At 37.0% G+C, this 15,322-nt stretch overlaps 1 protein-coding gene across 1 annotated transcript in view; it reads left to right on the plus strand.

Moving 5' to 3' along the window:
* Positions 1 to 414: 414 nt before the first annotated feature.
* The window catches only part of LOC112962266 (protein WWC3-like), a gene marked incomplete at its 3' end in the record, with an annotated part of 28,619 nt that continues 13,711 nt past the window's right edge, over positions 415 to 15,322 (plus strand). The window contains exons 1-5 of the mRNA XM_026058263.1: positions 415 to 503; positions 1,680 to 1,789; positions 6,612 to 6,815; positions 9,841 to 9,917; positions 12,898 to 12,977. Coding sequence (XP_025914048.1) covers positions 415 to 503; positions 1,680 to 1,789; positions 6,612 to 6,815; positions 9,841 to 9,917; positions 12,898 to 12,977 — 560 coding nt within the window. The remainder of the gene's footprint in view (positions 504 to 1,679; positions 1,790 to 6,611; positions 6,816 to 9,840; positions 9,918 to 12,897; positions 12,978 to 15,322) is intronic.

Genomic DNA, 15,322 nt, shown 5'->3' on the forward strand with positions numbered 1-15,322 from the left:
ATGAACATTATAAACATGAGTAAAACTTCATGGGCCACATTTTTATGCCTTTTCTTCAATGAGTGAGCCTGAAGTGCTGCAAAATCTGTTATAAAGTTTGGAAAGATAAGTAAGATTCAGAAGAACGGTTTAAGATTCAGAGCCAATGAGCAGTTTAGCAGTTCTTTAAAAACATGATAGTTGGTGGCTGAGTAGTTTCATCCAAAACATATCTGATGGATCAGGGCTTTTAAATCTAGTTGTAGGTGTTCAAAAGGTTCAGTGATTAGAACTAGAAAACATTAAGGTAAACAGATAATGATATATGTTTTGAATGTTTACTGGACTCTTGGAATAGCTAGAATATAGTCATAGTAGTATTTCCGTCACTTGAAGTTTTTACAGTTGTATTCTTGCTGTTGGTTTAATTTTGGGATGGGAGGAGGACATGTTCTTGTTCGAATAAAGTTACTGATTTATACTGGTGTTATGAGATTAAACGCGAATACCAGTTCCAATGATCTGTATATTCCCAAATGTATTTAAAAGGGTAGTGCAAATTGGACTTAATTGGGTGTTTTAATATGTGAACACAACTTCCATTTTATGCCAATACCGTTATGTGATATTCAGATTATGCTCAGTTAAAGTCAGTCTCTAAATTAATGTACATATTTAATCTTTGAAAAGCCATCAGCATTCTAGGTAACAAATAAATGTTAGAAGTGTATCTATATCCCATTTATAATTGAAATGATTATATTAATAGCTTTTCTGAAAAGGACTTCTGTAGATGCTTTTAGAGAAATACATTGTTTTAGAGATTAACTGACAACTGAAATGATGCTTTGGGAAGTAGACATTATTCAACTTAAATGTTGAGAATTTTTATTTAAAACACTTGTTCTTTCTAGTTTTCTGTATACCTTGATATTCCAGAACAATTTCAGTGTAGAGTCCTGTCTGTAGAATTTATAACCCAATATTTCCAGTATTCCTCTAAATGTTAAAATTGCTGTTGTGGATTTCTATTACCATTGGTCTATCAAGAATTTGCTCAGCAAGGGGTGTGATATTTTGAGCTTCTAGTTAATACTGTAGTTAATTATTAGTTACTGTTTCTGCTCTGATGGAGTTCAGAATGCTATAGACACCTTTGGTTGTCTCCCCTCTTTTTTGGAGGAGAGGAAGTAATTTGCATGGGTCTGAACTGATAGCATATTATTAATGGTTGGAAATGTGTAATTGAAAAGAGGAGAAATCTATTATACAGTACTGTTTTTATTTTAGTACTATGTTTGTGTTTGTAGGGACAAACAGTTATGCATCTTTGACACCTTAAAGAAGTTAAAACCTATAAAGCTTCTAGTAATTGTGAGCAATGCTGAACTCCAGCTTCACTTTTGTGTTCTTTGCAATATGGGAGAAAAACTGGCAGGACTGCATGCCATCATAATTAAGTTGTTAAACATAGAAACTTGAAGGAAGAAGCTTGTCTTACCTGTTTGGAGAGTATCTGTCAGCATACTTAAATGAAATTCTATTTTGAAACTGTATGTTTGTAATTATTAGCACATTCCTAAGCAGCATAGCTATTTAATGATCAAATCATGGAGGTACCTTCAAAACATATTATAACATTTATTGCACCGTAAACTGTGCACCTTTTATATTTATTTTCATTATTTCTATTTTTACAGGATAACAAAGCCATTGACATTTGCTGACTGTGTTGGTGATGAGCTTCCTTTAGGATGGGAAACTGTTTATGATCAACAGATTGGAGTTTATTACATGGACCACATAAATCGTGAGTAGTTGTATGATTATTTTTAGGAATACTAGCAAGCTGTTGTTAACTGATGACATTAACTTTGTTTCTGATAACATTTATGGGCTTCACATTACAGTGAGATAATGTTTGCCAGTCATTTCTTCCAGTATCTGTTTCCTTATCTTTCAAATGTGGACAGTACCCTTCCTCTCTTTGTAAAGAATTTTAAAATCTGTGAGATACAGTGTATAAAGTCATTATTGTTTTGTTAAGTCATCCTGTGGAATATCAGTAATTTTGTAATTGCTTTTTTCATGCATCAAAGGATAAGATTTTTATACTACACTTTTCTATTTCCTGCCTTTCCAGTGATCCATAGTTTACTCATACATCTTGAAAAACAAAATACATTCTGGGAGAAAAGTGTTGATTTTTAATTAAAAGCACTATAAATAAGAAATACAATAGTCTCTCTTAAGCATTCCATCCTTTGTGCTTTAATACAGTGCAAAGTAAAGTAAAAAGACCAACAGATGACCCTTTTGGAAACTAAGAAGGAAAGATTTCCATTATTTTCCCTTTTGGACCATTGCTGAGCTTGGTATCTCCAGTGTCTGGCACATTTGCCAGTTCTACTTTTAAAGTAGTATGTTTTATCTTTACAGCTTTGTACTACTGTTGCTGTTACTGTTGTGTTGCCATCATTAGGCTTCTTATCACTAACAAGTGAATGTTTTCAATATTGTGGAAATTGGCAGTTGGCTGGGAGGGAGAAAAGAAGAAGGTAGTTGTATGAGCTATCACAGCAGTGGTAAATAGTATAATCTGCAAAAACAACTTCAGTATTATCTACTTGAAATCTAGTCAATTAAAAAATAAAAGCGTAGAAATAGTTTTGGCTTCCTGCCATCATTGGAATTACTTATGTATTGTGGTTTCACAATTACTTATTAAAAAAAAAAACAGAATAACAAACTTTCCCATGATATTGTTTGACCCACAGAGGCACTTTTTGTTTTGAAATTAAGGTTTATTATCTAATTAGTAATCTTTGTTAAAGAGCTGTTAATACACTGATTGCAAGATAGACAGCCTAGACAATAGAAAGGCAATAAATACAGATTGTTAGGTAATGCTTACAATATTTCTGTTTAGAAAATGGTCATTTAATGTTTGGCATTTAAACTGGCAGGAATTCTTTAGTTAATGGTGGTTTAATAAAAAAAAAAAAAGAGTTTTACATCAGAGTACGGTAGTGTAGTACATGCACACAAACATATCCACACGAGCATGAATGCACTTATAAAAAAAAATCAGGACATTGGCAACTCCTTCAAGATATATATATATATATATATATATATATATACACACACACACACACACACACACATATATATATATACACACACACTTTTTTTTTTTAACTTTGAAAAAGCCTTTAGGGGTTCCTATAGGTAATGGACAGAACATGAACTCCCATTGCAATGCTCTGACTAAAAGGGCTAACGAAGCCTCCTATTAGTAGTCATCCTTTGATAGAAATAACAATCACAATTATATGCTAAAGAAATCTCTTAATGTTGCTTTTCAAACTTTGTTATTAGCTGTTTTACCACAGACACCAAATTCAAACTTACAGTAAGGATATTAATCACTGTAGGCACGTCAGATCTGGCTTACATTTTTTCTGTGCGATTGAGAGCAAAACTGTTGAAGAGAGTCCTTGCAGAGAGGAATGAAATTCCCAAATGCTAAATGGGAAGGGGTAGAAGAAGATTCATAGAAATAGATCTGGGAAAGTAAAGCTAATGCTATTAGAAATTAAGCAGAGGTAATATATGAGTAAGAGACGGAAGCTTTGTAGGGGCAGTGCTGAACTGAGTGAACGGGATCATTCTGCAATTAACAAGGTTGMAAAATTGGTCTCTTTCATGATAGCTAATTACTTGCAGCTCACAGATATTATCCTAAACGGTAGTTCAGCCGTCACAGCAAAATGAGTTTGTCACCCTTAGGCTAATACAGTGCTTGTATATACAAGCATATATTCAGTGGGAAGAAGGAGTTGATATTATAGCTGAGTAATCATTATTCGAACAGTTACTAGGATACTTGGTCCATTTTTAAACTGTGAATGTCCAAGGTACAAATAAAGACTACATTAACCTTCTTACAGAAGTGAAAACTAATGGGTGGATAATCATACGTATCATGACATGGTGACAGGTAAGCGGCAGACCAGTTCAGATGCCTTATGCAGTATTGGAGCTCTTTATTAATGGACAAAACAGTTAGAAACGCCTTGGTTTCAAGAAACACTGTTAGAAAATGCAAGAGATGATACAAAGAGATCCTTTTGAACTTATGCTCATCAGGGACCTCTCACACTTAGTGCATCCTCTCCGCTTTCTGCCCTTCCAACTTTTAAGAGAAAACAGTAATACATCTAATTTTTCCAAGCCTCTTGCCTTGTTTGTTTACCCAGAAGATAATAAAAACATTTCCAGCCAATAACTTTCCATTTATATTGAAACACCCCAGGAACAGAATCTTGTGTAAATCTCAGTGGTGCTTCCACCCCTGATCTCCATCTTGTCCTGTAAATGCTGTACTTTGTTGACACCCTTACTAAGCTGCTCTTGGCTCCCGTCCAGCCATTGCTTAAAAACCTTTGGCGGCTGCCAGCCACAGAATTCCTTTCCCTCCTCCTCAGAGTCTTGAGAGCCTTTGAAGTCTCCTTGAACCAGTTGGGCATTCCCCAGTGGGGGAATAATATATTCTCTGCATTTGTCTGGGGCCATTCTTGAATTACTGTAGGATTTTTATTTTTTTTAATCGGTTATAAAGAAACAAAGGAAATTATCATCCGATTCGGCTTTAGTTTCAGTTGTTACATGGCAAACTTGTGTAGAAATCCAGGGTAAAGTGAAGCCTGCGTGCTCATAAAGCAGAAGAAAACATCCCTACTGTACTGAAGAAGTTTTTCTGTCTCAAAAGAGTGCTGCTAGCTTTTGAGAAAGCTTGGGGAATCAATTTGATAAGTGATGCAGTGCTTTGCCGCCTCAGAAGCTTAATGTGTGATCTGACATAATATTTAGCCTTGGCTGATTACTGAGATTAGAATTCTTGATTTTCTGTTCATGAAGGGCCACTTACTGTGATGTGCTTTTCTGTCTCATAAATATATATTAATTTCTGCCTGGTTTCCATAGGGAAGTAGCCATTTGAGGAATATTAAACTTGCACAAATTTTGGGAAGACTGATGGCCAGACGCAGCCAAGTTTTGCAAATTATAACGCCCTCACTAAAGGAGGGGCTCCAGTGTGAACTCAGCAGTTTGTTCTTCTGCTTGACCTGCATGCAGACACTGGCCTCATAAGCATTTATTGAGATGGGGACAAGCCACAGCACATCCTGTCCTGGGCTGCAGAGGTAGTTGAGGGACACTGAGCCGAGATGCTTCGGAGACTGAAGGTGCTGCTGGGAACCTAGGGCCCTGGGACATGGGGAATATTCTGGAGAAATCACAGAATCACAGGCAGGATCTTCAGGATCATGCAATGTGAGGGGTTGTGGGAAGGGAAGAGTTACAACAGTTGAGGGAAAGGGTTATTAGGAACATAATATACAAATCTGCTGGAAGCACTGTTCATAGATGAACTTAAAGTTTTTCTTTATATATCTACTTTTCAAACAGTTCTCAAATGGTAGAGCTGCTAACGTGACCTTGACACCATTAGAGTTTTTAATTTCTTGGACTCGATCTTTTATAGTTTCTTATTTCATCATAAACACTAGCATATTGAATTAGCAATGCAAGATACTAATATTAAACATAACTGGCTTCATCTCTCTTGTGAGAAACAAAGTTTGGAAAAAACGATTAGATGTTTACCTCCTGACTGTGCTGCAGGTTCCACCTCTGCTTTGAACAGTAATATTGCATTTGCAGTGACTTCTTGCCAGTAGAGCCACAGCCATCAAAAATTAACATTTGCTTAAATATGACACTTTACACAAATGTCCTTGTGTAAAACATATTTGCTAGCTTGAGTATCACCATGAACAGAAAACATAAACTAATAATTTTTCAGGATTTTAATGCATATTTCCTTTAGATATCTTTGCAACTCCGAAGGGATTGCTTTAAAATAATAGCTTTGTAAATCAGTATATACAGGAAAGATTTTGTACTGGAAGCCTATTTTTGATTTGTGTTTGAATACAAACTATCCTAAAAATTGAAAGGGAAATCAAGAGAGTATTTTTTAAGATGGGGGGGGGGGAAGCAGTGCTTTTCTGAATTTGGGATTGAAATGCTGACTTTTATGTTGACGAACTTCATTCTTCTTGTTCAGTCAGGTCTAGAGATAAAACCTCTAACATTTTGCAGTGTTATACTTGTGAAATTGTATGTAGTATCTTTAAGTTGTTCCTGCTGTCTATCGAGTTGTGGGTTAAACATTAAGGTACTTTTTGCTCTCTTTCATGCTTCAGGGTTTTCAGATAGTTCCTCAGAATGTACAAGTTCCCTATTAGGGAAGTGCAGAGCCAAAACACTACTTTCTTTTGGTTTACTCTAAGTTTGTGAGAAGGAATAGAAATGCCTTTATATTTAGAAGTCCTTTTCCTATTCCTCCACTCTGCATTCTCCCTACCCTTGTCCAGGCTTGTCCAGGAGTGATATTGAGTGCTGTAATGTTAGGCACACTAGAAACAGTACATCTAAATTTTTGAGCATGTCACTCATTTATTAAGCAGTGATGTAGACCTGTAAAACAGACTTTAACAAAATAATCTGTAGTTTGTGGGATAAGATATTTTACGAGGTTTTTTTTATGCTTCTCTCCTCAGAGCTCACACAAATCGAGGACCCAAGGGAGCAATGGAGAAGAGAGCAGGAACGCATGCTAAAGGAGTATTTAATAGTTGCCCAGGAGGCACTCAATGCCAAGAAAGAGATTTACCAAATAAAGCAGCAGCGATTTGAACTAGCCCAAGAAGAATATCAGCAATTGCACAAAATGTGTGAGGATGACAACCGTTCTTATGCCAGCTGTGAGTTTACTAGTGTTTTCTTGCCTTTCCCACTGCTTCTCCCAGCATGTACTATAAGAAAGAGTTTGAAGTGTGTTTTCATCACCCTGTTTTCCTCTGCTCAGAGACCCCGAAACCAGAAGTGAGGTGCTACCCTTTGTCTCTGCTATTGAGGGACTCCTGTTTCCTGTCATCACTAGTAGAATATGCCTTTTTAGTGTTAAGCAGGGATATATCCCAGCTAGTGTCTCCAGCCATATTGGAGCCAGCCATAGCGATGCTTTGTGCAAGGCAAGACAAAGACTGAACCTTGCTGGTCCAGCCACTTGCACTCCTAAATTTATAGACTATTCCACCCTGGCCGCTGGAGCCAACTTAGGGGAAGGCTTCTGCAGATACATGGCAAGTTTATCTACTTTACAAAAGAGGGGACAAGGCATCATCATCCAGAGCACCTCTGGCTTAACCAGCATTAGAGCAGCTATTACATGGGGAGACTCCTTTGACAGAAGTGGAGAATGGTGCTTCATTAGTGCACCGTTAGTGCAAGTTCTTGAATGCCAACATCTGACCCTAATGCTGGGGTAGTCTAGGTCACGATGCCTTGATTTCCTGCTCTTTTTATTCTTCAGATGTCTAAGGTAGTTTGGAGTAGATAATACACTTTTTCTAAAGTCTGAAGTTGCCTCATTGTTGTCATGGCTGTTGGCTGGTTAAGTACAATGGGGGAAGGTGTCTTTCCTGAAGAGTCAAGAGTCTAGTTCAAAGGAGAAGTGTATCAGACAGATATACCCACCTGCCACTTTGAAAAATTGGTGGAATTTCAGTGGCTGTGTCTATAGCGATTGTTGAAGTATAGTGTTTTCTGGTAAATGCCAAGTACTTGATAAATATGTGGACTTTCACTTAGCTCTCTCTGGAAAAAATGTAAGAAACCAGACCATGAGGTTGTCAAAGCAGGCACCTGAGAGTACTGTTTAGCTACTGCTACTGTTGTTATTTATTAATCCAAGGCAATTCATTTATATGCCAAAACCCTGAATAAAAGAAGTTTTCTAGGCCTGGGATGTTCCAGATAGTCTTGATCAAATATTCTTCTCTTACTGCTAAACTTGAATTATGCCATCCTTGTATTTAATTTAAAATACATATCTTGCTGTGATTTTTTTTAAGAGAATATTTTAAGAATATTTTTAAAGAAATTATTGTTTAAAAGACTTTTTAATTACTGCTTTAAAGACTTGAAACGAGGGGAAAAAGCAAGATAGTGTCATTAATATTTTTTAGATTATTAAATCTAAATATAAATTTACTAAATCTAAAATTAGTAAAATATTTTTCTGTTTTTTGGGGAGTTGTTTTTTTCAAAATTCTCAGTAGTTCTCTGGGATTGCTTTGCTGAATTCCTTTAAGTGAGTATATGGAAAGAAACTCTTATTGAAGAAGAGAAAGGATGGGAGAAATACAACCTGTCTTTTTTATTATTTTTATAATACTTAGAAAAACAAATTGCTTGTAACAACAACAAAATAAGACAGACAATGACAAGCTGGGAGGTTATCTGTAGCACAGATGCAAACACTTTGTTAACTGACTTTTATGGTTCTCAATCTTCTGATAGGTTTTTTGGTGTATCTGTGGAATTAGTAACAAGATGCTATAAAATCATTTAAATAAAACCTTTCACTTATTTGAAGGTACAAAAATATTTTATTTTTTTACAGAGATGTTAAAAATATTTCATAGTGGTTTTAAGTTATAGGAATCTACTTTAAAAAATTAGTCAGATGGTAACAAAATAAAGTATCTTCTTGGGGAATATTCATATTGTCTATTTGAAATTCCCATAGCTTCTACACTTGTTTTTTTTAATTTTACCACCTCACTCAGATGCTTGCTTCTCCATTTTTTTGGTTCTTAGGCTTCTAATGCAGGTGTGATTAGATGACCAAAGTTAGGTGCTCGTATTGCCAATATTCCCCCCTCCATGCCGTTTGCTTCAATCTGTTTCATTAAAAGGACGAAAAGTGCACAAAATGTTTTCCTCCCCCTCTGTTTGTGGGTGCTGTCGTTGAGTCAGCGTAGTGTGTTTGTGAGTGGGAGGAGGGATGAGCTCATTGACTGTGGGTTGGCAGGGAGGTGCCCATGGAGCAGTTTTGTGACTCAGTTGTGATCAGCACCATAAAAAAAAAAAAAAAAAAAAGGCTTAGAAAATTCTGAATTTAAAGAACTGGTCCAGTCATGACTACTGATTTTGGCAAGTTTCTGCATGCTTCACATGACCTTGGCATTGCAGTGTTCTTTTGAGAGCTGGAGACTGCATGAAGTGCAGACATGGAGATGGGTTTCAAAGCAGCAGGCATCAGTTTTCCCACAGGATGGTAGGTCTAAGAGCACAACCCAATTCCCTTGCATATCAGGCATTCTTCAGTGGGCTGATGCTGACATAAATCTCTTCACTCAATAAATCGTGGCTGATCTTGTCCAGCCTAGCCTCTAGGACCTTTACTTCATCTTTCTAGGCTTTTGCTTGCAGTAGCACAGCTTGAAATCGTTGCCTGACTCTAGTTACACTGCATTAAAAGATCACTTGCCAGAGATTAATCTGAATGTCTGTTCCCCATGCTGTAGCTTTAGGAGGCAACTTTTCTCTTTGGCTGATGGAAGTTTGTTCTGACAATAGTTTTGTTACTTCAGTCCTTCTCATGCCATTATGTCAATGTACTTAGAAAGCAATTAGCAATTGTTAGTTACACAGATTACATGCGTCAGTAAATGCCACCATCCTTTCATGAAAGCTAGCTGCCTTTAAACAGTGTGTAGTGCTGCTATACACCCTTTTTTATTTTTTTGTTCAGGACAAAATTTTTTTTTGGGCAGACCAAAGATAATTCTTTGGTTGCACTTTAGCACAGAGGATTATTTTAAAACCCAGTGACTTGCAACACAAAGAATGAATGCAATGGTCTGTTAAATAGTGCCACATCTTAACAAGTGTGTTAAAGAAGAAAATAATAATATAAAATACTGTTTTCCGTCTGTTTAGCATTCTCTGGATTTTCAACTAATACCAAGTATGACCCATATCAGATTAAAGCAGAAATAGCCAGCCGTCGTGACAGAGTAAGTAATCTTTTTTTAATTTTGTAAAAATATAAATTGCAGAGGGGGAAGGAAGGGGGACTATGTGCTTTTGCTTTTCCTTAGTATTTACATTGGGTGTTTCATGCATGTTTGAAAATGAAATAAAAAAAAGCTTTTCTAATCTGAATTATTGTTCCATTAAAGTGAGTCTATATTTATTGCATTTCTATGACTTGCAAGGTAATGCTTTTTCCATGTTAGAAATGTAAAGATTTTTGTCATGCATGTCAGACAGGTAAACTCAGCCAGGGTTTCAAAAATTACTTATATTATGCAAACTGCCACAAGTAGTAAATACTCTGCAGCCATATTCTTTCTCGCTTAACTGCAGTTTAATCCCACTGTCTTCATATTTTTCCATTTACCCATTTCCATGGGGTTTCACGGATGTAACTGGAGCTCTGGATTTGGCCCTTTGTTTGGGAGTCAGTTAACGATTCAGAAGACGTGTTGGCCAAATGGGACTTTTTAGCTGATTTGTCCAGAGCTGTTCTATAGGGAAGGCAAAAAGCTGTGCAGGCGTTCTGATAATGATGTGTAGTTCTAAATAAAAATATAGAACGAAGCTGTGATAAGAATGCCATTTTTATAAAATCATTTTTGGATTAGAACCATGCTTTTGTTACTGTTTGTCTGAAGGAAGAGTATAGTTGACTTCTTGAATTTGTCCCATGCTGCTGTAGTGAAGAGTAAAGGTTTACACGTTTGTTTATAACAAATTGATGTTGTAGCTGTCAACAGCTATAAAAGGCAGTTTATAATATTAAGCTCTATAACCTATTTCTAAGTTGCATGTTTCTTTTTATTAATGGATAAAATGGGGGTTAGCATGCCAGGCACTCAAATCACAAAATAAATGAAAATACTTGTCTTTGCAGGGTAGTGTTCTGTTTTTGTTGTAGTGACCACTTTTTCACATGAGTGCCTCTGAAAATAAATCCTGTTCACCACCCTTCAAAGGCATTTATTCTATCTGTATGTGTTTACTACATGCTGACTAGTGTTTGCTTGTTTTACATACTCTGAATGTCAGCATATTCCAAACAAGAAAATAAGCCTTATTTATTTAAACAATATTTAAAGAAAACAAACAGTGTCTTCGTTTATAGGACTATTTTTCTCTGTTCCTGTGTCTTGCAACAAAATGATCTTCAAAGTGCATAGGATAACCTGTTCGACTGAATGTGTGCCCAAATCCCCTCTTCAACAGATATACCCTAGCCGTCAGGAAAACGTTGTTGGTTCATGGCTCTCTGTAATTTTGATTTACTCCTGGGCTGCAAACTGTTAGCTGATGTTGGGAGCTGAGTGGGAAAGAAGCAGGCAGTGCTTGGGGGCTGGTGTGGTGGGTGCTGAGGAAAGGGGAGGAAGGGCCAAGCGCGATGTGGGGGGCTGTGGCTGCCCCGGTTTGGAGCCTGTCAACTGCTGCGAAGCCCCTCACCATTAGAATAGAAGCTGACCAAGTTAATCTCAGCCTGCAGCACACAGCTGCATGTACCGCTAGGGATTTCTTTTCCTCGTCTCTTGGGGGGGGAGGGCTGAGATTGAAATAGCAATACTTCTCTTGTCATTTATTGGTATACATGTGGAAGTCAAGAGCCTTCTAGGTAAATTTTGGAAAATTTGAGGAAAGAGAGCTTTTCTTCCCCCTTTCCGCTCCGCCCCCTCCAGCTGTGGCAATACACACTGACTGCATAAATTGCTGTTATATTACCAGACTAAAACATGTTTATCACAAAATTAAAGCAGCTATGCAAAGATAAATTTACCATCAACAGTCTGTGTTTTTTTTTACAAATATGGAAAAATTAATATTGAATAAAAAAGGGAATTTTAGGATAGTAAAACTTAATATTTAAAATTACCCTAGACATGGACAAGGTTTTTGGGTCGTTGCAGTGACTAACTGGAGCACTTTTGTATCACAGTATAGGCAATCATTAGGGTAATTTAAAGTGACCAATGATGATGAAGTTCTACTTTACACTTGTGAAAGTGTAATAATACAAAAATTACAAATTGTTCTGATGGCAGTGCAGCTGATGCAGCCTGGTTTCCCATTCCCTCATAGCCTTGTGTGCTGTGTTGATTTACCGCTTCCACCTCAAATATTAAATTATCCATCCAGATCTCATCTTTGGACTCTCAGTTATGCCTTATGTCCCATAGCCCCAGACTGCAACACCTCTGTTTCCTCCATTCGACTGTAGTCCCTTTGAATCTTCCTCCCCCATTACTCTGTTATCTACCAGTTTCAGAAAGCAAAAAGCTATTTCTTTGCAGATCATCCGTGGTGCTTAATGTGCTGTTCTGAGGTGTGCCTAACCTACCCAGGTGACTGTTTTCATAAACCCACAAATATATATATATATGTATGTATGTATGTATATATAATTTATTTATTTTGTGACTTTGCTCCTTTGTCACTTTGGATTTATGTTGACTAGTTGGTTCAAGGTAACTGGGGTGGAATAGAGGGGGAGGTAGATAATATGAAAAAAATGTAGGAAATCAGGCTGGAATGAAGCCATTTCTGTTGCCAATGATTTTGTTTTCCCAAATTGAAAAATTAACAGTATTGAATATATATATTTTTTAAGCTGGCTGAAGAGTTAAAGGCAGCTGAGAGGTGTCTGTCTGCTACAAGGGGAGAAGAAAAATCATATGGATTGAAGCTTGCTAGCTGTTAGCATAAGCTATTGGAGATAGAAAAGCAATAGAACAGATGAAGAAATTGATACTTGGAAAGCTGAATGTTGTGACCATTTTTTTGATTAGATCTTGTGATATCGCAGAAAGTGTTCTGTTAATGCAAGTTTTAAAGCAAAGGAAAAATACTTAGATTATCACTTCCAATTTTGAAAATAATCCAATTAATTTAAGGTTTTGTATTTGAATAGCATTTTTAATGAAAGTTTCTGTTACATATCATTACTTTAAACTATTTTGTTATATTTAGCTTTCTAGGCTAAAACGAGAACTGGCACAGATGAAGCAAGAGCTCCAATACAAGGAAAAAGGAGTGGAAACTCTGCAAGAGTAAGTTAAGGGTTTGTGGGAAGATGTTTTTTTCCTTCCTTTATTCTTCTTGGAATGACTTTCCTAGTTAAATATTTAAAAAAGGTTGAAACCTCTTTTAATTGTTTTGCTTCAGAGCTCCTGCTATGATAGCGCTGCAAGGTGAGAACAGTGTGAAATGGTGGAAGCAGGACTGGACGTAGTTAATTGGAATGATGATTTCGTAGATCCTTTTACACTGCCTGGAAGTTGTGTCCAGGCGGAATCCGATTTTTAAAATATTTCCCAAACATTTTCCCAAAGATATCCAGTATCTGGAGCACAGCTGGAACTGCTCTGCAGTAAAGTAATTTTTCTGTGAATCTAGGTTTCTGTGTACCTAGGTTTTCTGGCTGGGCAGAGTATTTCTCCTGGGAGGGCAGCTGGACAGCACAGCACCACTTTCTCCTTTAACCTCATGGCCTTCTACTTCTGCACCATGTAGTTGCTTTGTGCATGTGCAGTAGGTCTGATGCTCTGTGGTTTACTGCATGTGTGCAGAATGACTGCACATAGACGTGACTCCTGGCTCCTCCTTGGGATGAAAGGTAGCTCAGGGCAGCTTGCCACTACTCCCAGAGCTATGAGACAGCCAGTGTCCTCACTTCCACCTGTGTCCTGCAGAGTCGTCTGCACATGTAGCACACCATGCTGGAAGCACGGTGTGATAGGGGCAGACATTGTCAGGCGGTGGAAAGGATGGCAGGTAGGCATAGGTTGTTGTGACCTCCTGAACTGTTATATAAGCTCAGAGGCTAGACTGTATGTTCAGCAACTCTTGGATTCGCCTTGAATGTGCGGTCCTGTATCTAGAAATCCTGGTCATTTTTCCAGCATCCATGCAAACAAGCTGCCAATACAGGCATTTCCTGAAGATGTTGGAGCTGTTGCATGTCTAGGGCTTTTTGCAGCATAAGCCCAGTATCTCTGAGAATATTTTGAAGCCTTGGATTTATTGCGTTGGTGTGACAAAGCATGGGCAAACTGTTTTATGTGAGGCATCCTGGCAAAATTCAAGGAACCCCAGAGGATTTAGGTTCTTTATTTTCTTTACTTTTCAACTTTGAATTAACTAAGCATAGCATTACATTAACAAAACCATATAAAGGAAGATACTTGGATTTTTTCTTTTAAAGGAGAGGGAATATCCTATGCATTTGGTATCAATTCTTTTTAAATCTGGTAAGGTTATTTTGTTTTATAACACATTTTAAAAGTTTAAGAAGAAAAACTCTTGCTGGACCAAAATACTTCATTGGTAGATATAAGCTAATCATTCTCAGGTATAAATATATTTTCACTGACTACACAAAACATTTACAGTTAGATACAGGGTAGTTGCGAATGTATGCTATTAACTGAAAATTTGCAATACAAAATGTTCAGTACATTGAAACAGCAAATATTTTAAGTATAGTCAGTATTTTAGGATAGTAGTCTAACTTAGTAAGCAGTAACAGAACGAAAGTGATTTTTTCTTACATTCTTAGTCATATTAATTTCTTTAATTGAGTAAGATGCACCATTCCCTGCCTATTCTACTTCTGTTGTTTTCCTTTCCTCCTGGTTATTGGGTTATTTAAGGGTAAGTTCAATTGTTTTATTCAAGATCTAACCACTTGATTAGGAAAATGAAAGTATTTGAAGGCCATTTAAAACTTCAGGTCATTTTAATTAATAAAATCAGTTTAAGATAGTCCAGCTAAGTAGTGCAACTTGCTGAAAAATAAAGTCTGCAAATGATTATGAATATAAATATTTGTCTTGGACTTTAGCCCAAGTTAAGTTGCCTATACTCAAGAATGGGGGTATAGGAGAGACATTCAAGAGAGAATTATGTTAAAGTGAGCCCTGTGTATCTGACTGGGTGATGGTTACTCTAAGTTTATAGGTTCAGGCATACTAATTTTGTGCTTCAGTGCTGTTTGTTGCTGTTGCTACAATCACCGTCTGTCCTGTTGGTGTATTGGGTGCCGTTCACTGTTGTTTGTTGAAGCTAGTGATAGGTTTTGCCCAGTACATTATCCAGTATTGCAGTGAGGGGTTTTTTGTTAGTATTTGTGCCTTGCTGAGCTCTGCTCTCTGTAGTGACTTTTTGAGTTGTGAGCCAGAGGGTTGGTATTCCTTTTTTTAGTAATTTTTTAATTGCCTTTCTGGTAAAATATCTGCTTTCTGCTGAATATTTTGCTTCTAGTCAGAAGTGAGCCAGTTTGGAGAGTACTCACACTGCCTAAGAACTGAGGATTGAAGTTTCTGTAGACTCCTTGTGTAGTCAGCAGAGAGAAATGGACTTTGTGAGCAAGCAGAGAAAAAGCCTAACTTTGCTC

This window comes from Apteryx rowi, unplaced genomic scaffold, assembly GCF_003343035.1.
Source record: "Apteryx rowi isolate R43461 unplaced genomic scaffold, aptRow1 scaffold_145, whole genome shotgun sequence".
Taxonomy (NCBI): Eukaryota; Metazoa; Chordata; class Aves; order Apterygiformes; family Apterygidae; genus Apteryx; species Apteryx rowi.